This window comes from Sphaeramia orbicularis, chromosome 3, assembly GCF_902148855.1.
Source record: "Sphaeramia orbicularis chromosome 3, fSphaOr1.1, whole genome shotgun sequence".
NCBI classification, from domain to species: domain Eukaryota; kingdom Metazoa; phylum Chordata; class Actinopteri; order Kurtiformes; family Apogonidae; genus Sphaeramia; species Sphaeramia orbicularis.
The window spans coordinates 4,176,504-4,203,932 of record NC_043959.1 but is presented as its reverse complement, the minus strand read 5'-3'; the positions used below and the strand labels follow the sequence as shown (position 1 = coordinate 4,203,932).

Below are 27,429 nucleotides of genomic sequence, written 5' to 3'. Positions count from 1 at the left end.
TCACCGACGTGCCCCTCCCCCAACTCCTAAGCAGACAGCAGCCTCTGATCGACGAGGAGCATGGGAGGTGCAGCCTACTCGCCAAGCAAACTCCTCCTATCTGACCTCCCACCTGGCAGCGGACAGGCACGGGGGCTCAGTGCAGGTATACACCCCTCACCCGATCAGTGTCCCCACAGAGTTTGTATGGGCTCAGATCTGTCTCATAACACTCATGTCACTAAATGTCCTGCAAATGACAACAAAACAACAAGAATTACATTAAATGGCTTTAAGCCAAAGTCTTTCTGCACAGATTTCAAAGCAGATTTCATTTGAGATGTTTTTTGTGAGACTTAAAATTTCTCTGTGTCACATTATGTACATACTCGTATGCTTATCCGATGTTAATATGGGAGTCTGTGTTGTACTAATAGCTAGAGCTACAGCTGTTGATTATTTTTGTAGTTTATTAATCTATCAATTATTTTCTTCAATTCAGTTCAATTAAATGTTTATTTGATTGGATGAAAATAAAAAACAAGTGAAACAGACATGTCTGAAAATGACAACCTGTCCTTTATTCCAGAACCAGCTGAAATGATGACCAAAAAAATATACTGTATAAGTAAAAAGATATATAAACAGTAACAGTAAACAGACATCAACAAGCTCCTTGCACAATACAGACTAACACAGACACTATGTAGGCGCGAGTATACAAATCTTCCACAGTGAACCTTTTTTTAATTTACTGAGAGATGGAATCAGCTTTTTTCAAATGAGGGAATATTTAACAATACTCATCAGTGAATCGATTGCACTGGCTGCAACAGGTAGCATGGGCTGATGAGGAAACTAAAATATTCAGTGCCATCCATGGAAAAAAATTGCACTTTTTAGATGCAAAACAGCAACAGAACATTCTGTTTCTTCTACTGGTAATTACAGCTATGTGTAACGTACCCTTTACTGCCACCTTCTGACCCCTCAGCTGCCTTCATTCACGTCAGAGTCACTTGACATGTTATAGAAACACGGTTAGTGACTCCAGTAACTAAGAAGATGTTAGTTTAATGTTGAATGTTATATTTTATTTTTGTAATCATTGGATTTGTTTGGATTTTTATATTTGTGTATGAGACAGATCTACAACCATTCCCCTCCCACCCCTTTACCCCTGGCTGGGAAATGTTTTTTTTCTGCACCACCATATGCATGTCATCTGGTGCAACCCACCCCAGATGGTGAAAATGTGGTTTTGCTTGAGAAACATTAACAGTGTCGTGGCATTTCAATCCCAGGTCGTACTCTTCACAGTGCTCTGGCATTCCTTGCAAGATGAAGAAGCCTCTTTCTTGCATGGCGGGGTGACCTGGCTTATCAGGCTCAGTGCATGTGGGTTTGAGTTGCGGAGGGAACATCCTGGTGTAATTTGTACTCCAGTCTTCACCCAATATTATATTTGTCTCTAGAAAGCTTTGTTTGCATGGGTGTGTAACATTTAAGCTCGTGGTTGATTTGAGCAAATACCATTTACTGCCGTTGGTCTTGTATTGTACATTAGATCCTTGTTTCTTTTTCTGTAGACCAAAACATGTCTATGATGGTAATGAGGAGAATTAATGAGGACCACATGAGCGGCAGTACAACTGGTGCTAGAAAGTAAAATTTTCCAAAGCGAAGCAGACGTGATGTTTTTGCAAACTTGAGTGGGTTGCGTAGCAAAAGTAATTTTAACCATATGTATTGGGGGGTTTTTCAAAAGGATTGAGCATTATTAGTAGAGAAAGAACTTTACATGAGTCTCAAAATGTACACTTCCCCATGCACACAAAGTTGTCATTTCTTCTGCAGGTGTATCGGACATCCATCAGTAACTGCTCTTTATATATTGTAACTGTTTGTCAACAGACTGTGGTTTTGTTTGTTTCCAGACTTCATGTTTGATGGCTCATCTGTGTCTGATTGTTGGAGTGTGTTCTTTTTCAGGTGTTTCCGCTATACAGGTGTATTATTGTCAAAGTGACCTGAAAAAGCAAATGGATTTAAGACTAATAATGGGTCAATATCATAACCTTTATATAAAGATGGATAATGTGTTGTGAAAATACAAAGCCAAATTATCATGGTTTTAGAAGCGATACTACCTCTATGATGCATTTTGGTGCAGAGCTGTAATCTGTTTTTTTACATTATCAAATAACATTTAAAAAAAATTTATCAGAAATAAGTCGTGTTGAACAAAAATCAGTCTTTAAATCTAGGAGAAAAAAAAAAGACTGAAATCAGAATATGTATAAAACATTTAGCACACGGCTAACCACCAGTGGCCAGCTGTTTGTCTGTTTGTCCATCTTTATATACAGTATATGGTAAAAATCAACTTCCTACACATATAAAAATCAATTTGTTTAAAATATAGGTTAAAACTTTTTATACAGGCAAAGGGAAATGAAGTTTTGTGGCAGTTAAATGCTGCAATAACACCCCAGAGGTATCATCATAACCCAGACAATGACAGCATGCAGTGATACACACTGATAACAAACAACTACTTCATTCTTGACCTTGAAAATATTAGTTATAAATAAGGTCCACCTGAAGTTTTATCTACAGTTGTACCCCTTGGCCTTCACCTTGTCAGCTGTTATGGACACCAAGTGCCAGAAAAGTTGATGCACTACTGCCCAAAGGTTTAGATTACCTCCTGATTTCCCTTCCCCCCCCCCTTTTTTTCTCCTTTTTTAATGTAAGCACTTAAAAGTAGTGAATAGCCTGAAATGGAACAAAGGTAAGTTGTTACATGTACTAAAACATTACAATTCTACAAGTAAAAATGGCCCCTGTTAGAGATTAAGCAATGACTCATCAACTTACAGCTTTTCTGCAGCAGAGGAAGTAAATGAAGCCTTTAAAGGTGATGCAAGCAGTTCCTTAAGGTCTCCTGACTTTTGAGTGTTTACAAGACCTTTGTCTCTGTAAAAGTTGTGTTCAGACACTGTGTTATTATTAAACCCTCTGAAGCATTACTTGTACCAAATGTCACTGTTGAAAGTACAGAATATATTGTAGTTATAATGTGTGGAGAAAGGAAAGCAACAAACCAACACAGACTTCCATTAATACCCCTTAAACGTATAGGTCTGTCGTTGGAGGTGTTCGAAAACATTTGATCTGTAGTGTATGCAAAGAAAGACACAAAGTATTTGACTGTTGAGGGCTGTCCACACCAAAAGCTAGGACTGTAACTATGCAATAATGTTAACATTGGTAGCATCCATGCAGATCGATTAACATTAACTCTGCATAAACGGTGTCACTAAACACATGAAATCCTGTTGTGGGATACAAACTAGGTGCAGATGCAAACTTAGAGTCAGCATGTCTTTGTATTTGTTATTCACAAAGTACACACTGTGGAAAATGCAAAAAAAGGAGGGGTTGGTCTTCTACTTTGGCTTATACAATACTAAACATGTTATAGACAATGTTTCAACACAAAATGTTGCTGGTTACTTAAAAAAAATGATCCACACCTGGATTTGAAAACTGACCCTGCTCCTGACTGCACTTAATCCTTTGTGTTAGGGATATGCAATGCTAAAATGACATCCATTAAGTTCAGATATACTGACTGGCTGTCAATATTTGTGGTGTTCGTAAGGTTCATCACTTCACTTTGAAAGTGATCTTGGTGATATCATTCACCACTGTTGTAATAATTCTGTGTGGAGAATACTTAGTTATAGTTATTGATGATGGTATGGACAGCCCTTTATATAGTCGAAGGCAGGGCTCACCAACCCTCGTCCTCAAGATTTACTATCCTGCATGGTTTAGATGCATCCCTCTTCCAACACACCTGATTCAAATGATAAGCCTAGCATCAAGCTCTGCGGAAGCTTGACAATGACCGTCAGGTGTGCCGGAAGAGGTATACATCTAAAACATGCAGGATAGTAGATCTCGAGAACCACTGTCGGTGACCCCTGGAGTAAGGCATATAGAAATGAAGCCTGTTCACTCTGGGGTGTTTGTGATGAATTCAATGTGGCAGCACAGTGCTGTTTTAAAATCACACAGGCCTTTAAGTTAACATCTCTAAACTGATTCCACCAACTCCTCTTATGGACCCGATAGGTGCAGTTGCTTCTCACCAGAGACAACTTTTCGTCACAGCAAAGCCTGTTTTTCGCACTGATTTGGGGTGACACGCTCACATGAAACAGCTGAATGTAAACATCAAAGTGTCTGTGAATAACATCCGTCTGTGCCACAGGTGGTCAGCTCAACCAACGGGGAGCTGAACGCAGACGACCCCCTGGCAGCTCATTCCAACGCTCCCATTACAGCTCAGGCAGAGGTGGAAGTGGTCGACGAGGCCAAGTATGTGCCATGTACCCGCCACATCTCTCCATGTCCATCTGTCGCTTCCTCTCCTTTCCTGCTCTCTATCTCTCTCTATCACCTTTTTGCTATGCTGTGGAAGTGTGACAGCCCCCACCCCAGCTGGCATCCTCCTCTTATCTTCTGTCTGATTGTGTACCTCTTTCATATGAGCCCCTTTTCCACCAGATTCCCTGGAACTTTTATTACCAGGAACTTATTTACCTTGGTAAAAGAATTCTTGGTAATCTGAGTGCTCTATGTTTCCACCGCTTCGCAAAGTTCCTTAAAATTTTTTCAAACGAGGCTCAGTCTTTTCTGAGTCGTGTTTTCGAGTTAAGTCATTTGAGCATTCAATGAGGTCCAGGCTGTTTTGAGCCTATTTGCTGAAAACACTCTTTTGCATATTTGAATGAACAGACAGATGGTTACAATGCACTTGTAGGAGCGAGATGAATACGGTGGGCTCGGCTTGGTTCCAGCCTTATAGGCTGAGAGTGTATTCATTTGGAAAATGGAGCAAAAAAAGATCGTCTTGAGCAAATGCGTTCGACAAGTTCAGCCTTATTTTTCAGATCATATTCAGGTGGACAGACAGATTCCTGCAATGCACTCATAGGAACAAGGCAGGTGCGCTTGGCTTAAACCAAATACGCTCAAATAGAAACTTTGAACACTGAAAAGCATGCATTCGGCAAATGGGCCTCAATGTCCGGCTGCATTTTCGCAGCTTCTCTTCTTTCTTGTAGAAATTAAATAACCAAATTTCCAGTCGCACACTGGCTAAAGTCGGTGAACATAAGTGTGGCACTGTGCAAGTGCGTTCCACCAATCAGCGATTTTCAGCATGCAGCCCCACCCCCAGGAATTCTGGGGAATCTGTAAAGTCCCACCCCATTACTCGGGACTTTTTTTCAGCGAAAATTTGTGGTTGAAAGAGAGTTTTTTTTACCCATGTAATTTCAGTGGAAACGAACTTAGGTTTTTCAGTGTTCTTCCATAAGTTCCTGCGGTGGAAAAGTGGCTATAGACTGCTGTCTGTTTCTTGGTCTCCTCAGTTTTATTTTTTGAGTAGGTAGAAATTAACTTTTTTATAACTACCAATAATCCTATCTTGGCTACACTGAGAAGACTTCATTTTTTAGTAGCATAAAACATAGCCTAATGTTGTTTACTGTGACAATTATAATTATAAATCACACAAATAAACTGGACAGAGTTAGACAGTTTCTGTCAGATCCTGTAATACATCAATGGTAAATTATGTTGGTTTTTGCATATTTTGTGATATGGTTTTAGATTTTATGCCTGACATCTTGCTGTACAGTTAGATTTGAACTGATTTTTTTATAGCAGTGTAAGGTACATTTAGAAATCTAGAATACATTTTGTCAAGGAAGGAAGGAAAGAACAAAATCCCAATTTTATAGTTTCCCTTTTTTTTTTAACTTTTACAAAAATCGATTCAGGCACTAAGTTCATGATATTAGGAAGTACTCAAAACGGGTTTGCAAAAGTACACAGTTATGTATTAGAATTGTATTATAATATAAACTAGTACGTTCTTTTCTTGAAGCAGCAAAAGACATTTCCAGAATGACTGGATAACAGAATAATGTGTTGTATCAGATCTTTATCTGAACTGCTGCCTGTCTCCATGTTTTCCTCTTAGATTTTTTAATATAGTTATTGATTAATGTCTCACAACTTCAGCTGACTACCACAAAGGCCCAGAACACACCGTTGATGTTTTCCTTATATCGCCATCACATTACCTCAACATCTATGTTAATAGAGTAAGAGTGGCCACACCAGCTGCATGAAGGACATGTCAGGTGTTGCTGAAAGGAAAATCATTTATAAAGTAGAAGCGATGCCTATTTTTTACGCTTGAGCCAAGCAACTCGCTGCTAAAATACAAAGAAAATGTTTATTAATATTTTAATTGACATCATTTCAGTGTCTAGACCATGATTTATTTAATGTATTGGCATGCCTCCTTTCTTCTCTCTCTGCTGCTCTAAGGTTAAATTACAATTATTTGACAGCTTGAAGTCTTCACTTTTCTTACTATTTAAATTAATGGTGAATTTAACTTATATTGGTAGCATATCAATTGTCAGTGTGAAAGTCTTTGTAAAAGTAGGGCTGCCAGCAGTAGCGCTGCAGTAGTAATATACAGCTGGTGTGAACACACACACACACACACACACACACACACAACACACAGTGTCCCAGGTGTAAAATTAACTATGCTACACTGAAAGCCAAAGATGTCAGTTGAATTTTTATCGGCCTCAGTCAGAACCTAATTTGTTTCACTGTGCACTAATAATCAATAAACAGCAGATTGTCAGTTATTGTGGTCGATTTACGCCACGGTGTTAGTCACATGTTTAAATCGTCATCCCACGTATGTCATCGTACATGATAACTTCACCCACCTGCCTCCTCCCCCACTGACAAACCTGGAGAAAAACCTGTGAAGCTGATGTCATTGGCACTGGTTCTGCTCAGTTTGTCAGTGCTTGTAGCAGCAGCAGTTGTAGTCAGCTAGTCTTCAGCACCAAGGCTGGAACGATGCCATGCTGCATGGCTGACCGCCCACTAGAGGAAAACTGCACTGCTGGCTCAATATCACATGTTCAGCTGACTGTGAAGAACTGTGAGAGACAGCACTCAAAGACAAAAGATACCTTAGGACAGATAATGAACATTTCACAGTTTGAATGTATGGATGTGGAATAACATAACATAAAATAGCATTTGTCTCAAGTCATCTGCAAAACCATATTTACTGTATTAAAGCAACATTTCAACTGCCTGAGAAAAACTTGAATCCAGTCAGTGGTGCGATTAGGAAGCACCTCAACATTTGACACCAGCGCTGGTTATTCCTTTATGTGAAGTGGCACTGGAAGTGAATCTGGCATAAAGGCACAGCATAGCTGAGCTTTAGAGTCTTCAGAAAAACACTGTTAAATGTCAGCATCTCAAATATACAATTATCTATGGATCGAGATGGCGCTGTGGGGTAGTGGTTTGCACTTCCAACTCACAATAGAAGGTTCCTCTGTGTGAAGGTTATTTGTTCTCTGCGTGGAGACTTGTCCATAAGTATAGGAATTAAGTTTACCTCTAAAAGAAGTTCTCAAACAAACTCCATTTGTGTTGTTCAGATATTGAGAGATGCTGATTTATGGTCTGGTTGTAATCCTACCCATTTACTTTTTCAGCGTTCTACAAGTCGTTATGTGACAGTAACTTTGTATAAGACACCTAAACCTTTTGAATAACATTTAACATTGTTCAGGTTTCCTACGATGCAGATGAGTTGCTGTTCTGTACTTGACTAAGATAAGATATGACTTTATTCATCCCACCGTAGGGAGATCACTGCACTGTTTACAGCAGCAAAAATACAAAAAAAAAACAAACATTAAAATGTAAATTAGCACCTTCAACACTGAAATACAACACCAACAAAGGTGTTTTTTAATGTTTCAAGTTATTTGTCAACAACTAACTTTAAATGATGTTGTGTTAAAATGTTTCAGTCCTCTAGCAGAAATGAGACTATTGTTCATGGTTATATTATATTTCATTACACTGCGTAGCCCAGGACATCTCATATGCTATAATAGTAAATATGTATTCATGATTTCAGCTGCAGGTCAAACCGCCTCTTCTGATTGTGATGCATATTGCTGTGCTGTCCTATATTTTCCACTAGAATTAAAGTTTAACAATAGAGAATCTGTGCTTGTGGTCATCTCTGAATGTCCCTGAGCTTCATTCACCTGAATCCATTTCCTTTTCTGCACAGATGACAGGCCGGCCTCCTGTCCTCTAATAACACTATTGTTTGATATGATGATTGCCATGTTTTTGGCAGGCTCTTGATAGCCCGTCTAACAGGTTGATGTTTGATAGGAGAACCTTAGTAATTAATGCAAATCATGCCCCCAATGCTATTAAAATAATGTTTTGCCTTTGAGGGAATATCAGATTTCACTGGTGCGTTTTATGTGAATTGACCCTTTCATCTTTCTATTTGCATTCATGGAACAAAATAAGCATCTGACTGACAAACAATAGCACTAATAATTGCCTGATTTTGAAGATTTTCTGCCACTGATCCTACGATGCCCTAATAGTTATTTATAATTTATGTATTTATAATTTTTAAATGTCAACTTTTTAAATTATATTATTTACTATTTTCTGCCTCTCTTCTTTGTTGATCGTAACACGATTGCAATTTTTTTTTTTTTTGCACATTTTTCAGTACAAAATGTACTACCATGTGTGTTTCATGTTTTTTGGGTTGATTTATTTTGAAGCATCTTTTACACATTTTAAAAATATCTTTACTTAATTTCTTGTTTAATTTTTTTGTTTTTTTACTTATACTAATATAAGGTAAGGCATTCAGCATTTGAAAATATAAAACAATTACTACAAAAGTGAAATTTTATAAATTAAGCTGATAAAGTTTTTTCAGGAAGTGGCAAAAACTAAATATTCTGGACAGAAATTTGTGTAATTTGTCTCAACCCCCCCCCCCCCATGTGTGTCCACCTGTTTCCTGTTGTGTGTGTTTGTGTGCATGTTTGTGTGGCATGTGGCCAGCAGTCCCATCATGTCGGTCTTGCTGTATTAATCTATCTTTCTTTTCTCTTTACACTCTTTCCCCTCTTCTTCTGTAGCTGCGTGAAAATGCTCAACCTGTGGTGAGTCCCTCTCTGCTAGTCCACCTCAGACTCATGGGACAGGGAGTGGACCGGCCTAGGCTGGGGCCAGTGAAGTTGGCATAGTCATACAGTTTTAACTAGACTCTCACTGGTACAATATTCAATACCATATACCTCTGAGGAAACTGAGCTACTTTAGCTTTACCATCAAGTCTCTGGCCTTCGATTAAGTTTCTCCACCGTCACCCGATGTGGAAAAATAACAGATGTCAAGTGTTGATTCATGAACAAACCCTGCTGCGATTGAAACAGCCTTATACTACTGTCAGACTGCATTTAACTCATTCATTTCAGATCTGTACAACACTCAGTGATTCTGTCACTCACCAGTACATACCGACCTTTATTAAGATATTCAGTTATGATCAGAGAAGGATTTTACCCTGAATGTGCAGGTGCTCGCGGTGCTGTGCCTGCCGCGTTAGACATAAAAACGTACACTGTGTCCATATTGAGAAGACAAACCCTACTGACCATGACTTTAACTCCTGCCCCTCTGATGCACATCTATATATCAGTATTGTTTTGAGTCAGGAATGAAAAACATTTAAATGAAAAACAAACCAGCATTACATTGTTAGCCACCTAGCTCCCAGTATGATGTTAATTTATTTATATTCACAAATGGAATGTAACTGAATGTGTTTCTAGTTTATTTTGCCTAATACTGGTCCTACATTCAGTGTCAAAGGAAATATACTGCATTTACTGGACAGTTGTTACATGATATTGTGCAGTACCATATGACTAATCTATCCAGTTGGACCCAGTGATTAATTAGTTTAGCTGGTTGGTAACACATTTTATCAACTTTCTGTCTGATTCTGATACTGTCTGATGGTGACTATTGTAAACTGGGAAATAGGGAAAGTCATAAACTTAAAAAAAAAAAAAAGAAAAGAACATATAAAAACTCCCTCCCACCAAGATTTTTTTTTCATAATTTGTTGAATTCCACATTTATGGATGAATAGTTTTGAGGTAGATGTTTAGAACAGCATTTGTACAGTTTCTAATTAAGTGATAGAACTCACAATGTATAATATTTTGTCTGAGGGGTGAGGAGGATATTGGTCAGTTAAATGCGGTCTGCTTTTTCCTGCTTCAAACTGTTGTTATATCATCCATTCAGCAACCTCTACTCAGGGCTATACTATACAAAGTATCTGAAATTGATTCCACATTAACAAGGTATGACATTAAAATTCAACAACCAGTCCTTAAAACTAAAGCCAATGCAGAGGTATATTAAAATTTAAAATCACTAACAGAAATTAGATACCGACTCCAGTTGACTCACATGAGAAATAATATTCTTTCCAACAGTCATTTGTTTTTTTCAGACCCTCTAGTGGGAGCATTGGAGGTTCTTGGGTAAAATATGAGCTAATGGAAGGCTTTAAATGACAGCACACAGTTTATTGAATAAAATAATTTAGTTTTGATTCCCTTTCCTGACCCTGATTCCCTTTCCTGTGGTTGTGTTAAAAGTTACGCTAAGACTCTGAAAGTGTTTTACTGCACAAAAGTGAAGTTAAACTTAAATGCAACTGCAATTGTGTATAGCATGTGAAACTGGCAGTATGGTTATAACCTTCATGCATCACTATTTAACAAATAGCTGAAGTTATGAGACTATTATATATAACATTCTATATTATCAGTGTGGTAGGTGTTTTCAGTTAGAGAGGTGCACCTGTTACTTTTCCTCCACCCTCTTCTCCAAATATGGTCACCTTTGGTTACGACAAAATGCCAAAAGCAGGAACTTACTGGTAATACTTGCAATCATCACTGGAATACATCGATAACCATCTGTATAAGCTGTTGAGAAGTGGAGTTCAGTGAGTCTGGGTGTCATAGCGTTGGGCTTAACAGCAGCAGTATTCAAGAAAATGAAAAAAGGCTGTGTGCACTATCGGCACAACACATCTATAAAACCTGAGTCACATATGACCAAACGTTTCTTTTTTGGAGAACCATTTGGCTTTGGATTCTTTAAACACCTATTGCATACTGGTGAACCATGATCTGTTATTACTGAGTTAATCTAAGTGTTTGTAGTTGCTGTCCTACGTCTTGATCCACAGCTGTTTTTCTCATCTTTGTCCGTTTTTACTGACCATTCAGGCTCACCGTGTCCTGTGCTCCTCATGCTTCATTTTTCACGTAGGACAAGTATTGCTTTCAGTCACTGTAGCTGAGCTCTGTCATTTTGTTATAACCAAGGTAATGACACAAAAAAAACTGGTGGGACATGTATCTGCCTGCCAACACTAGATGGACTACAGAACATCCATCTTGTACTTGATATTAATATCTTAGTTCTAAACTTCAACCAACTGTAATTCTGGCTATTTTATCATTAAAAATACCTTATTTGTAAGACTTACAATTAGCATTTGTGATATTTAACACACTAATGTAGTGAATCAGTCTGTTTTTGTTCTTTCTGTTTTTTCTATCTGCTTACGGGTTTCTGTTGGTCTCTATCTGCAGGTGCTGCTGCTTCTTCAAGCGAAAACGGAAGAAGAACACGCCGCGGCACAAATGATCATCTAACAGCCTGAAATGATCCGGCTCAGTCAATTGTGATTTCAGAAATCAATAAGGTCCCATTCAGAGTAAAAGACGGAGACAACTGAAAGATCTTGATTAAATAGTTCTCTGGAGGGGCCAGTGAGAACGGTCGTTACAATGTACAAGACGCTCGTGTCTTTTAATGGGAGTCCTTTTTAAATTTGTTCTTTTTTTCCTCTTTCAACATGTGTGGGAATGTTTTGCAGGCCAGTAGGCCCAACGGGGAACTGTTTAGTTGGAATTTTTCAGAAGATTTTTTTTTTCCCAGTACACATTTGCCCTGTGTTTATATTTTCCTCGTTTTTGGCTGTTTTTTTTTCTCTTCTGTGCTAAGGAAGAGACATATTCTCCTGTGGAAACTCACAGCCTCAAACTCACCTGTTGACAATTTCTTCAGCTCTTTGTTAGACGCAAAATCATATTTCCGTTTCCCCATGTGTCAAGTCCCACGTGACAAGTGGTTTTTCCCCTTGTGAGGTTGCTAATTCATCTCAACACAAAGCCCTTCTGGTTATTCCTGACTCCGAACTGAATGTAAACCTGAACACACGAGGAGCCCAGAGTGTAACATGAAGAGCAAAGATCTGCACTTTTTGCTCCCAAAGAGGTCAATTCCAGTAGGTGTGAGAGAGAGCAGACGACCAGAGACGCCTCCTGCACTGTGTGATCTCCGACGATCATTTCTGCTCACACTGCTCGGTCGAAGCACTCCCCTTAACTTTACCCACGCTGGTGTCAAAACACACTACAGTACTTCTTTACTCATGCAGTTTTTTGGCTTTGTGATGAGCAGCAACTTGACACATGTAAGTGGGGTTCAAAAAAAGAAAAAAGAAAAAAAATGCTATTTATGCTATTTATCTCTTTTGTTGGCACCAGTTTTCTTACTAAAACATACACACTGAATGTATGGACAGAAAAGTAAATGACTCTGGAGCATTTATATACTCTGTCACAGGAAGGAAATTGAAGTTAAAAAAGCAACACCAATGTTTAAAAAGGAAATGAGAGACCAAATCAAAGCAGATTTGGGGGTGGGGGATGTTTGAATATGTTCTAATAATGTGATGGTAAATCGTGGACTTTGGGGGATGTTGCTACGGAGCAACAAGAGAGAAACTGGCGTGATGATGCTTTGGAGATTGAATCACAGCCTCTCGTTGCTACTGTCCAATGCCTTAACCCCAAATAATCCGACTGTCCTCCACATCACGTCACCAGTCGCAAAGTGGAAGCATGATGGTTGAGAAATTTGCAGCGCAGCTTTGGGGTCATGTGTAGAAATAATAAAACCCAAAGTTGTGTTACCCGTTAGTATAAGTATAAATACAACTGTAACACTGAAGATGTATTCCCGAGAAAGAGATGCCAAATGTTGGGTTTGGTGTAATAATCTGTAAAGGTGTTAAACGTTAAACCCTGCCCCTCTAAGGAGCCCGTGCTGCACAGCAGTGTTCATTGTTGTTGAAAGTGATGTTAGCATGAGGGCGATACATGAACATGTCCATACCATTTTTTCTCCTTTTTTTTTTTTTTTTTTTAAATTTTAACTTCATGTCATGGAGGACTGCCTTGAAACAATATCCTGGTCACCTTGCCTATCCTCCTTACAGAGTGAACTACATATAGGTGTTTTATTTTTTTATTTTAAATCTTGCTAATGTGAATTTTTGAATGCAAATTTTTGTGTTCCATTCCAAATAGCCATGGTTTTATGGGGAAAGAGAGGGTAACAAAAAAGCTCGAGACCATGACTGCACTACATTTGTTGACCCCGGCTTTCCCTGACGAGACCCTGCCTTCTTGATACTGTACTTAAACGTGTTTCTCTTACTTTAATTGTAGCTGCCTCATGTTCTAGGCCTTCCCTATAGGGTGCAGGGAATACACTTTAAATTGACTTTTACCACAGCCCATTTCTTAATTCTATTTTCTTTTGTGCCATGACACGCTTCCTCCTGCTTTCTCTGTACATACATAGACACATGCAAGTCCGGGGGAATGGGCTCATACTGTGTCTCAAATCAGATCCTTGCGTTTGTACCTTGGCACTGACCACTTCCACTGTGTGAATTTCAACAGGGTAGTGTTGTATCAAATCAAACATGACCTTTTTGTACCGGATAGATTCGATAATCCCAACATTTGGATACAGTTCCCACCCTCTACACTCGAGGCCAGAGGGTTTAGCAGTGATGCAATTGACTTTTTGCATAATTGTGATTGACAATAATAGTCTTTGAAACTTAGAAAATGCTGATAATTTTTCTTCAGTATACCTCAGAAACACACAGGAAAGAAACTGAGGCAGCAGAACTTGCAAAAATTTGTCGCGCAAACCTTTTGGCCAGGACTTTAGAATATCTGTAGGACATCTCCTGACCTCATAAATATAGACGTCACACCTGTCATATTGAACTGGTCTGTATAAACAAATCTATAAATGAGAGCTGCAGTTTTTCTGGATTTAAACCGTATAATTTCAGTGAACTGTTCTTGTGTGCATGTTTCTGTTTCATTGTCTTTGTGAGGTAAAAACATTTCAGAAACAAAACGGGCTACTTTTTTTTCCACCCACACAGATGATTAGAAAGTCACTCTGATCTTTGACAAATGTAAACATCATTCCTTTACATCTAGAAAAACTCCCCATTTATGTTGATATATTTACAGACCAATATGGCTGCCCTACGTCTACGGCGGAAACTATTTTACTTGAGGATTAACAAATATGTCATCTCAAATCAACACGGCCCTCATGCCCCTTCTGGAGATGTTGATGACAACAGTCTTTCACATTTTAATCTAAATTATTCCAAAGGGTTTTATTACAGATGTTTTTTCTTTAAAGATTGCCAATACTAAATCACAGCCTGGCCTGTTGCACAGCTCATATTCACATCATTATGATCCGTGAGCTAATTAATATTCATATGTTAGCAAAGTTGACGTTACAGTTACCAAACACAACTGAATGTGTTAAGTAGCTGAAGTACTTGGTGGCGTAACACTAAGAGTGTGGGTCAGTGGGTTCAGTAACTTAGCATTACCTCGACCAGTTCACAGTGAACTAGTTTGCTCTGTTTTTATTTTCACAATTTCAGTGATTCCTCTTTGAGAAATGAAATGTCTTGTTGACCTTTTGGAGTCCAACATCCTGGTACATGTGCGTTAATGGACAGTGGGAACACATGTACAGAAGCATCTAATTTGAGACACAGTGGGATTGACCGTGTGGTGGACTTGCTCCGTTGTTCGTCTCAGTACCATGTTGTAAATGTTGCTGACTTTTCTCAGTGAATCCGTATGTTTAACCTGCTCGTTGCGTGTATTTACACTGTAAAGCTTTTGGTTTTCTTAGTCCTCATTACTCATGCCAGTTACTCCGGGGTCTAAGTTATTGTGTTATTGAAAGTACTTGAATATGAAATTCTATGGGACCTTTTCTGGTTTTTTTTGTTTGTTTGTTTTTTTAGATATTTCAGTCATGATCGTAGTCACACATAGGATTGGAGGGGGTGAATGGGACTAAAGGCTATTCGAATGACAGATGTTCATTTCAGTGCCTCTTCTTCATTGTGAGGTTTGTGTGTTCGTCACTTGTGGTGTTCGATGCTGGCCAGTGTAAATGACCGGACGCAGTCAGGCCTGTTGAGTTGGAGGTAAAAAAATAAAAATGGTTTCACACACTAAAACCTGAAACATCTACTTTTTGAGTCTCCCCATAAAGCATCGGCAGCACCCGGACCATTACTACCGAAAAGAAATCTGAAAGTATTGTGTAGTGTAGTGAGATGGATATCAAGACTATATAGCCTTGGACATCCCCTCTGAAGCCCCCTCCCTCAGTGCCATTCCTGAGACTACTAGCCCATGCCTTTACCTGTGCCAGGAAGATGTGAACATGAATGTTTCAACCATTCCACCTTGTGTCCTTGACATAAACTGTGTCATCATCATTTAAAAACAAAAAAACACACGGAGCAGCATGGCTCAATTCAGTACCAGGAAGTGTTGGAGATGTCCCAGTGTCGGAAAAAGTGTTTTATTAGATCTTTTTTTTAACAACCAATAACAGGTGTGGGCAGTCTGCTTTGCTTCTTCCTTAAACTGTGGGTTGCCTGGCTTTTAAGCTCATGGCTGAACTAGTAGATAATAGATATATTACTATGAAATATTTCTTTTTTTTTTTTTTTTTTTTTTACTGTCCAGGCCTCGTGTACAGAGCTGCATACGAGTGCTCTGTAGGTTTTGTATCTGCATGGCTTCTGTGGAGACGACACACGTCTCTGGTGAATTTTCTCATCCCATTCAGGTCGGAGAGAAGCTTTGGCTTCCGGTCCTCATGTAAAAAAAAAAAAAAAAAAAAACTTTTCCACATCTCCTCACAGCACATTCCACTTGGGTTCGCATCATTTCTGACTAAGTTCTTGTCAGACTTTGCCTTTTTCGTGTCGACTGTTGGATCGTGTGCGAGTCATTCCTGTGTCAAAGCTGTGTAATCAAAGCAAAGGACAGTTCAAGTGTGACTGAATGGCTTTAGGTCTTTTTGGGTTCTCTGGCACTTTTCCTTGTTGCTGTACTGTAGAATTGTCTTGGATTTACTGTATATTTTTCTTTGGGGGGAGAAGTTTAGTGATATTACTGCAATATTGTGATGATTATTTGAAAATTGTAAATTGTACAGAGTTCACAATTGTAGTCTTTATTCTTTCTGTTGGGATTCATTCATATAAAAGATTTTTTCTTTGATTTTCTTTTTCCCTCAAGAGTGTGGAAGAAATCAGTTTGTACAGCTCCAAGAGTTTATCCTCCCCTCAGCGTTGGTTTTTTTTTTCCAGAGCTATGATTAAGAGAAATCTTAAACTGTATATAAATATTATTGTGTTGAAATATGAATGTCACTTCAAAAATGTATTTGAATGAGTTAGTCAAGGGCTTCAAGAATGAAGGACCCACATTTCCTCTTTTACTGGTTTCATATTTTTAATTTGCAGAAAGGTAAAGGTCCTTTTTATCTGAGATGTCTGTTTTTTTTCCTCTTTGGATTCATATAATACAGTGTCACACATGAACCTTATAAAATCACTTTTTATTCCCTCCACACCTAAAGGGAAACTCCAGTTTGCACCCTTTTTTATGTAAAATAAAAGAACTCTCCACCTTGCAGGAATGGTTTGTGTGGAATGCTTTTGTTCTGTTTGAGTCGATTAGAGTTGCACATGCATAATGAGCCAGTTCATGGAAATGATGCAGTAGATCTACACCGATATGCAAATACAGTTGAGGTAACACTTGAGTTCAACCAGAAAAGGTTTTGTTCTCACTTTAATGCCTGTTAGATTTGAGTACGACTCCTTTATCTTCTCATCAGAACTGATTTGTATTGAAAAACTGACATCGCTGACTTGGCATCGCATGAAAGGAAAAGAACAATGAATAAAAAATACCTAAACACAGTAAAGTTATAAAGGAGGGTCAGATATTAGACATTAAAATCATACTTACAATTGGATTTATTTGGCAAAATTTAGGCATTTCACTATTGGTTTTATGGTTGGTAATTAAAAGATTTTCCATTTCCTTACAGCTGCATCATACATCTTAAAGTATATAGCATCTAAAAGATGTCCGTAGTTTTCCAGAGGCAAATGCACTTGTTAGGTACTAATAAATGGAAGATGGGACAGTTGTCTTTTACACCACAACCTGGACTTGTTTTATTAAAACGTCCTTAAAATGTTAAACGTGGAAATGTTAATTATAAAAGTGTACATTATTATATGACACTGACGTGTTATTATGGAGTATTACACATTACTTTAATTCTACCTAAGTGTTTTTCTTGTAATATGGATTTTTTTTTTCCCTCATTATAAAAGGGTTTTACCCTCAGATTTATTCCCCCTCAGTGTGGCTTTTCTATAACAAAGATATATTGCATCATATAAATAATATTGAGATAAATTCTTAAAATTTTGTTAATAAAATTGAAAGTTTCAATATCGGGAGAATAAAGACATAGTTATTTCATGCGACTTAATATTAGTAGAGCAGTCATAATTACCGGAAGACTTACTGTTGCTACTGTTTTCATCAAATATTTGATGTAATGACAGGCTTCTGTTTCATTTTCTTAAATGATCCTACATCATTATTAATTTCAGAACGAAATTAGTAAATTTCCCACAGATGAAATTCTGTGTTTATTTCTCTTTCTATATTACATTCCCCTTCTCGCGAGGTTTCCTCCTCCCTTCCTCCGTCCTGCTGTGCAGTTCGCTCCTCCCGCCGCTGGTCGGCGCTGTGGTCCGGGCCTCTGCTCCGGCTCGGGTCGTAGTCTATTATCTTCCGGGTTGAAAGGTCGTTGCTTCTCTTCCAGCGGTCCGAGTTAACATGGTGGGTATCTGGAGAGTGTCTGCTCCAACAGTCCTCACTATCCGTTCCAATCCTGTCCGTGTGTTTGTCCGCCGGGTGTGAACAAGCATCAGTCTGATCCCAAACGGCACAAAGACTTATGTCCATGTAGTTGTGATGACATACAGTAAAGAAAAGCAGTTAAATGCGAACGGACTGTTAGCTCCTCCGTTCAAAACACAGCGACCATATCAGTCTAACACATGCATTTACTTTGGTTCACTTCTGTTATTTGTAAATCTCACTCTGTTCTGGAGCTAATTACTGAAGACATTTGTCTTCATTTATGGATTTTTAATGATTCCCTCAGACTCAGCGTTAACTTTGTCCTCAACGATAACTGAAAGTTGTGCATCTCCATACATCTGAATACTGTTTACATTCTTCAGAAATTAATATTAACCCATTTTTAAAGTTGACTCAATGTTTAACAGCTGTTTCTTCCTGAAATTACTCCTCAGAGGTACACTAGTTTATACATTATATTCCAGGTAAAGAGCGGCAGATTCACGGTATCGTTACAAATACTAAATGCAAACATTTTGCTTTATTTCAAAAATAAAATTGGAAGTAAATTTGTCATCAGTATTATAATTAAATGTTTAGGTAAATTAATGAGACTTTGTGGTTTAATGTGTAGTGTAAAAAAAAAAAAAAAGCTTATGATTACCATTTTTCTGAGAAATTTGTAAAGGGACCGTTTTAAAGCTGGTTTTAAAATTTTCTTACTGGATGAAATGGATCTGCATGGATAATTTTTTGTAAAGATATAAACGTGGTTATTATAAGAATTACAGAATAGTAAAGTGATTAAAATAGGCACAATTTTGATAAATAAGGTATATTTAAAATGTTTGTAAGGGAAAAGGTCTAAAATGGGAAAATTGCGAATGATAATGTCTCCATTTTTTTTACAGTGAATTATTACATGAAATAATTGATGATAATACTGAAACCAAACATCCACTTTGTTTCGTCATTATGTGGCTGACATATGAGACTCCAGATGCTGTGATCTTGTGCTTGTCATGGTTTTCTGATGGTTCTGAGTGTGTGAATACTAAATGGTCTGTGTCTTTGTTTGTGTTCAGGGACGCGTCAGGACCAAGACGGTGAAGAAGGCCGCCAGGGTCATCATCGAGAAGTATTACACCCGTCTGGGCAATGACTTCCACACCAACAAGAGGGTGTGTGAGGAGATCGCCATCATCCCCAGCAAACCACTGCGCAACAAAATCGCAGGGTGAGTGACTGGATTCAGTTCAGCTGGAGAGCACTGAGCCGCCCCAGCTGTTACACTGGTGTTAAAGATTTCACTGGACATGATCTGTACATTGTCTGTGTACATTTCCATCATTGCCAATTTGCCAGACGTCATGTAAACAGCACTGTGTGTCTGAATAAGGCTTTTTTTTTTTTTTTAATACAAAAGTGTTGTGCGACCAGCCAAGGGTATTAGTAAGCTCCACTTACTTTTTCACTTGTTTCTAATGGAGCATTGTCCTGGTCAGATATGTGGGATGTGCTTTTATTCATTCTGTGGACATATGTGGAATATGCATGTTACTTGCGGCTTCTGATGGTCAGCTGGACTAGAGACAAAGATCCTCTCTGGTAGTGATGGATGCTGTGATCTGACATCCATCTTCAACTAACACGAGTAGGTGGATCAGGTTTCTGTGATGTTCCAACAGAGACGGCCATGTATGCAACTATGGATGGAACAATATGAAAATTTCATTTCACAGTTATTGTGACTAAAATTATCATGGTTATCATTATTATCATGGTATTGTTGAAATGTGCTCAAAATGTACTTACACACACACTGAATTAATTTAACCACATAGTATTTTGAAAAAAAAAAACAAAAAAAAAACTAATAAAATAGGCACAATGTACTCTCTCTTGGCAGAAACATTCAAATTTTAATATGAAAACATCAAACATACAAATGTGCATTAGAGATGGTACCTTATGGCCATTGTTTGACCATTTTCCATATCAAGTTTAAGTTGTTTTAGTTTCTTTTTCATAGATAGTCTCTCTCTCTCTCTCACTTTGTCTTTCAAAGTGCAATAATTAAACACGGTTATCAGGATATTTAGAATTTAAACGGTAATCCTAACCATCAGGAAATTTTACCGCAGTTTATCGTTATACTGGTAATTGTTACATCCCTATATGCAACTATGGTTTTTGATCAGAGAGATGGTCCATAATTATTTTTTTGTTACATTTTATTTTACAAAGATAGAAAGCAGTGTTAACACTCAAGTCTGATGTTGCCATAAGTAACAACCCCAGGGTCTTCCACACATTCAGCTAATTATTATTATTTATTATTATTATTCAGTGTAGATAACCAAAGCCTGGGGAATTCCGCCTCTGTGAAAACCTCATATGTGGCCATAAGGAGAAACACACCTAGTTTTAAACATTATGAAAGAACACGTCTAGAGGTTATTGGATCTGTAAAGGCCAGCTTTTCCATAAAGCGGGTATTTAGATTTTAGCAGCTGTTGCTTGTATTTTGTGAACTGAATGTGAACCTTTCTTTGGTCGTATTCTTGAGTCAAAGGCAGTGTCCACCTCTTGTTGTTCAAGGACATTGTTTGTCATCGAACATTCTGGATATTCTGGTCGACTGGAGGCTTTTTGTCCAGATTCTGTCTTTAGACAGTGAGCCCATTTACATGACCATAACAATCTGGTAACTGTTAGTAATTAGATAATTGTTATAATTAGATCTGACACATTGAGAGGGGCCAGCTGAGGTGGCTTGGGCATCTGTTTCAGATGCCTCCTGGACGCCTCCCTGGGGAGGTGTTCCGGGCATGTCCCGCTGGGAGGAGACCTTGGGGAGAACCTAGGACACGCTGGAGAGACTATGTCTCTCGGCTGGCCTGGGAACGCCTTGGGATCTTCCTGGAAGAGCTAGAGGAGGTGTCTGAGGTGGGGTCATTCCATATAATTTCATCAAGTGGTCCCCACCTGACCCTCTCAGATTTTTCTAAATTTTTATATACTTCTAGTACATTATATATGATGGAAAAATCCAAAATTTCAAGGCTTAATTGTAAATAGTTCCAAACTTATGACCATTTGAAGTAGGTAGGGGGTACCCTAAAACTGCGACCAAAAATAAGACTTGAAATTTTCAGCTATTTTCACGCTTCTGTAACTTCTAAACAACAAGAGCTAGAGGTCTGAAATTTCAGAATCATTTCACAGGAATATGTTGTCCTAAGAAATGTGAAAATATTTACTTAAAATTTATAATTGCATGTTACAGAGAATGACAAAGTTGAGATTTTATCCATCGCGAACTTCTAAAATGCTACATTTGGCCACTCATTACACAAAAACTAATCATCATATTCATTAGAAATTTTATGTGCTATATCTTGGCTACTTAGGGAATGGATCTGTGTAAAATGAAGGTCCTATGTTATGTTATATATGATATATGAACAGCTGAAAATCAAAAATATCTGTCCGATCTTCGGATTCAAAGGTCAATATCCGTATGTGGGATAGGTAGTATCACAAAATAAATGTGAAAGTACAGGAATTGCCCTAAATTTTGACACCAAGCACAACTTGCTTCTATAAATCCTTCTATTTTAAATCTTCAAATTAAATGTGGATGTTTTGCCCCCATATTTTAGCCATATAACAGAGAATTTAGTGATTCAAATGTATGTATTGCAGAGTCAAGAAGTTTCTTTTATTTAGTTCAGGAAATATATCTTCACTTGGTTCATAAGATGGATCTTCTTCAGTACTCTCAGTATCAGTTTCACTGGCTTTAACTCTGGCTAGACATTTTGGACAAAGCTTTTGACCAGGTTTTATGTCCTTTCCCATTTTAGAACTCGCCTTATTTGCTGTTATAATATCCACTACATGCAAGGCCCCTTTCACAGACTTAGTGTGAAGGGAGAAAGGATAACAGCATAATTTTTGCAAGTGTTCATATTTGTCAAGATAAAGTTTCTTGCGGTGAAGACACAGTCATACTTGAGGTTACTGTTGTGTCCATAAGTCCACATCTCGCAAAGAGCAGGTTCTTTTCTTCTAGAAATAATTCAGATATTTTAAGATTATCACTCCTGCAATAAGTTTTCTTGTGACATTCTGACTCATCAGACATGTGCTGTCCAACTGGACATGATGCAAGTTTGCTGGCCATGTTAGATTTAGGCTTTATTTCTCAACAGCGCTAACACTTTAATTATACTGCACATATGTGGCACTAAAGAATTGTATAAATTCAAACTGTAAATATGCATGCTGTTCTATCTGACAGTCTATGACTAAGAACTAAAAAATGTAAATGTTACTGAATGCTGATGCTGGCATTGTGTGGTTTTCCAAGAACTTTGTGGTTATAAAGATCTAATGTGGTTATAATGTGGGTATTTCAGTAAAACAATGTTAAAACAATGTTGTGAACTATTATCACTATTATACATTATATTGTTATATAGATGCTAAAATATGAGGGTGAAAACGTCCATATTTAATTTGAACATTTAACATAGAAGGATTTATAGAGGCAAGTTGTGCTTGGTGTCAAAATTTAGGGCAATTCCTGTACTTTCACATGGTGTCTTTTATTTTGTGATACTACCTATTCCACATGCTGATAATGACCTTGGAATCCGAAGGTCGGACAGGTATTTTTGATTTTAAGCTGTTCATATATCATATATAACATAACATAGCACTTTCATTTTACACAGATCCATTCCCTAGGTAGCCAAGATATAGCACATAACATTTCTAATGAATATGATGATTAGTTTTTGTGTAATGAGTGGCCAAATGTAGCATTTTAGAAGTTCGCAATGGATAAAATCTCAAATTTGTCATTTTCTGTAACATGCAATTATAAATTTTAAGTAAATATTTTCACATTTCTCAGGACTATAGATTCCTGTGAAATGATTCTGAAAATTTCAGACCTCTAGCTCTTGTTCAGAAGTTATAGAAGCCTGAAAAAAGCCAAAAATTTAAAGTCTTAATTTTGGTCGCAATTTTAGGGTACCCCCTACCTACTTCAAATGGTCATAACTTTGGAACTATTTACAATTAAGCCTTGAAATTTTGGATTTTTCCATCATATATAATGTAATAGAAGTATGTAAAAATTTAGAAAAATCTGAGAGGGTCAGGTGGGAAATTTTCTTAGAATCTGTTGATTTCATATGGAATGACCCGGAGAGGGAAGTCTGGGCATCCCTGCTTAGACTGTTGCCTCTGCGACCTGACCGGATGGATGGATGGATGGATGGCATTTACATGCACTTAATGAAATGCGATGATCATAAATCCTGGTTTAGACACTCCTGTCCATCATCAGATTTCTTTCACATTGATGGTACAATCAAACTTCTTGTTGTCTTAAACTCACGTTTGACTACATCACTTCCGTTTTCGACGATTTTAATTGTTTACACATGTGCAGACATAAAATAACTACATAACTCAGATTAACCTGTAAACATGCAGGAAGACAGAGTATTGGGGTACTGGTAAAACATATCAGATTCTACTGTTTACATGATCACTTGAATAATCTGATAACCCCAGGAATTGGATGGTGATCAGAGAATTAGTGTGGAAGTCAACGGGCTCACTGTTTGAGCTGTAGAGACAGTTTCTGCAGTGCTGCTGTTGTGGGTGTGTTTCAGTCACCAGAGTTGATCACCTTCATACGTGTGGTTTGAGCTTCAGTGTTGTGTTTTCACAGATCTGGATCAGGTTTGTGTTTTGCAGACATGAGTGGACATCAATGACGGTTTTCCATCATAGGCTGTATAATTAGATTTCTGTGGTATCGGTGGTTTTGTGTTGCATTTAAAAAGTGTCCTTGTCTTGATATCCCAAAATGTTATGCAGTAAGTCATAGTCATTCTTAGGGATGTAATGATTACCGGTATAATGATAAACCGTGGTATAATTCCCGACAGTCAGTATTACTGTTGAAATTGTCATCATGAAAATGGTGTTCAATTACCGCACTTTGAAAACTCACAGTGATACTGCTCATTTCCTCAAGAAGCAGCAGCACTCCAGGCGCGGATGTGCAGTTTGCAATGTGTGGCCTCTGAAAACATGGCTGAAGGCACCTGTACAGACAGCGCTCCAGAGATCCAGGGATAGCGGGCTCCCACATGGACCAGGGCCGAGCGCACCTCCATCCCATACATCTCTCTCTCTCATTGTGACATTATAAATGATTTGAGATGGAAAATGGTCAAACAAGCACCACTCTGACCTGTCCAACTACTTTTTTCCCCCACTCAAAATACCACTCAGGAATCGAGAGGAGAATTGATAAGGAATTGGATTGGTAAGCAGAATCGACAATGGCATTGATTTTAATGAAACCCTATCCATTCCCACCCCTAGTGCAGTTATCTCTTATGGCCATGAGGTGCCATCTTTAATGCACATTTTTATGTTTACGTTAATATTTCTGCCAACATAAAGTGCATTGTGCATTTTATTTTATTAGTTTTTTTCAAAAATACAACTTGGTTAAATTTTTTCAGTACTTTTTCAACATTTTGAGCACATTTCATCAACACCGTGATAATAATGATAACCGTGATAATTTTGGTCACAGTAACCGTGATATGAAATTTAGTGCTGCTGTCAATGTAATCAACCATGAAAATTAGTCGACGGCAATTTTTTTTTTAGTCAACGTGTTGTTTACGATTGACTGTCTCCCTCCCATCTCAAACATGGTAGGAATGGAATCTCCCTGCGACTGCTGCCATAGACAAGCTATAAGTATGCCGCGGCACATGGGCAATCCATTGCGGCATTGGCACCTGTAGCTGTGCGACCATACCTCAGTATGAGAGAGAAAGAGAAACCCCCGTCTTATAAGAGTCTTAAATTTCATCCCCCGGTCCTCGGATCCATGCGTCCCTCATTCATTCTCCACCTCCACCCCCACTCTTAGGATTCAAAATGAAATGGACACAACAAAATAACATTTGATTTTTTTTATTAGTCGATTAGATTAGTCGAAAGATTCGTAGTTAGTGGCAGCACTAATGAAATTTTCATATCGTTACATCTCTAGTCATTCTGTTAATGCTGTTGTCGCACAGTGTAATTGTTGTTAACGGACCACATGCAAGATGCAAATGTCATGAGTGACAATATTGTAATAACTTTATTTATATAGCACCTTTAAAAACTGAGTTTACAAAGTGCTTTGACAGACAAAGCAGAAGGACACAACAGCAGGATACAGTTGAAATAAGACACTAAAACATATTTGTCCTTTTTTTTTAACAGTTTGCATGTTATGATTTTGCCACCACTTTGCAGATACATTTTTGTTAATATTGCGGTCTTATTTCCCTTTCAAGATGTACCTTAAATAAAAGCTTGAACCTCATCTGTCTGCGTCAGCTAAACTCTAATGGTTTGCCAATCAGCACCTTAAGTAGTACGTTATTATATGAAATACTTCAAACTATTATGGTGGAAAAACAACCAAATGGAGAAACCATGGAGATCCAAGTTCACCATTTGAGATTTTCTGAAATTCAGGTAAATGTGGATGAAAGCAGCGCTGTAACTTGTGGATCCACTCTAAACCCTCGAACCGTTGGTCTTTCAGGTATGTAACCCACCTGATGAAGCGGATCCAGCGTGGTCCAGTCAGAGGAATCTCCATCAAACTTCAGGAGGAGGAGAGAGAGAGGAGGGACAACTACGTCCCAGAGGTCTGTCCTCCGCTTTAACTCTGGAAAATCAAACTCCAGTCTGACAGGGTGAAGAAAACACTAACATACTGTCTCGTTCCCCAGATCTCAGCTCTGGACCAGGAGCTCATCGAGGTGGATCCAGACACGAAGGAGATGCTCAAGATGCTGGTGAGTGAAGGATCATTTGCTGTATACCCAAACATGTTCTCATTTCTGCACACAACAGCGTCACTTATTACATTCAGACTGACTTAAGAGCATTTCCTTAGTTAACCCATAAAGACTCAGCCCTACTTTAGTGGCAGCTCCCAAATGAATTTTTTGCTCCATTTAATCATGAAGTGATTTGACCATTTATATTATTGTCTTTTGAATTTTTCAGTGAAAATCAGGCATTTTTTCTATATTTAATTTATTGATCATGTAGTTCATTAAAGCTCAGATTAAAGTTGAGGATTATGTCAAAAACAGAAAACTAAAGAAAAAGTAACATTTTCAGTAAAATATATCAACTTAACATAAAAAACTGTCTCCACTGTCATTTAGCAAACGCCATGAGTTTTACCAGTGAATGTGTTGCAGAAGATGACAGTTTTCACATTCACTATGGAGCATTTTAACATCTAAATGGGTCATATCTGATGACCATGATAAACTGCATTTTACACCAATTATTTACATGTATTGATAGGATTAGTGGATCAACAAGTATTTAACCCTCAGACCCAAACACCCACAACCATCTACTGACCCAAAATGTTTAAGGCCAAATCGGTTACTTCACTTGCATGTCCACTGCAACTTTGATTTGTTCATGAATAAACTGTAGATAATTTGTAGATCTGAAGCTTTTCTTCAGACTTAACTCTGACGTGTTTTTCCTTCAGGATTTTGGAGGCCTCTCAAACCTTCAGGTGACTCAGCCAACTGTCGGCATGAACTTCAAGACACCACGAGGACTTTGAAATCATGTACAATATTCCTCCAAATAAATCATCTTAAAGAATGGCCTGTCCTCTGTGGTTACAAATCAGTACATTTCAGATGTTCTTGGTTAAATGTGGAATAAAACTTTGTCACGTCTGAGAAAGGAAAATTTAATGTTTATAAGGCTACACATTAACCAGGCGGAATGGGTAACTGACCTGCATTAGGGGTAATTTGATAAGACCAATGTATTTCAGCTTCAGTTAACTAGTCCTTCATCAAACCTAATTTTAGGAAATAATGATTTTACAAATTATCAAGAGCACAAGCTCTGGCCTCTGGGTTACTGCATCTAGCATTCACAGAATTACAGTTGAATTCATTTCCAAGAAGAGCAGATACTTGAGCCACATAAGATTGTTAAGGGTGAAAAATTACTGTACAAATAAGGATTTTTTTCACAAGCCCATTTATGAAATCACTCAAGTGCCTGTCAAAACAGATTTCAAAAGCTTTTGAGCAGATTTTTAAATGGCACAAAGTATTTAGGACCACAGTTTAAGCATTATTCAGTCATTTGTACTCTTGGTACTTGTTCATGGCCATTTTGTTACTGTGATCTTCAAGTTGCTGGTAGAAAAGTG

At 38.0% G+C, this 27,429-nt stretch overlaps 2 protein-coding genes across 7 annotated transcripts in view; both read left to right on the top strand.

Annotated features, from left to right (window-relative positions):
- The window catches only part of csnk1g1 (casein kinase 1, gamma 1), a 66,973-nt gene extending 50,102 nt beyond the window's left edge, over positions 1 to 16,871 (top strand). The window contains exons 11-14 of one of the 6 annotated variants that reach the window (XM_030128474.1): positions 35 to 145; positions 4,262 to 4,368; positions 9,078 to 9,101; positions 11,622 to 16,871. In XM_030128474.1, the coding sequence (XP_029984334.1) occupies positions 35 to 145; positions 4,262 to 4,368; positions 9,078 to 9,101; positions 11,622 to 11,676 (297 nt within the window). In that variant the 3' untranslated portion in view covers positions 11,677 to 16,871. Of the gene's footprint in view, positions 1 to 31; positions 146 to 4,261; positions 4,369 to 9,077; positions 9,102 to 11,621 lie in introns of all 6 variants that reach the window. The other 5 variants (XM_030128465.1, XM_030128500.1, XM_030128492.1 and 2 more) reach the window with 5 other exon arrangements.
- Positions 16,872 to 17,989: 1,118 nt separating this feature from the next.
- On the top strand, positions 17,990 to 26,873 carry LOC115415162 (40S ribosomal protein S17-like). Its single transcript, XM_030128649.1, has 5 exons — positions 17,990 to 18,101; positions 19,211 to 19,362; positions 25,771 to 25,876; positions 25,961 to 26,026; positions 26,746 to 26,873. Exons 1-5 carry the CDS (start codon positions 18,099 to 18,101, stop codon positions 26,821 to 26,823), a joined length of 405 nt encoding a protein of 134 aa, XP_029984509.1. The 5' UTR covers positions 17,990 to 18,098; the 3' UTR covers positions 26,824 to 26,873.
- The last annotated feature ends 556 nt before the right edge of the window (positions 26,874 to 27,429 follow it).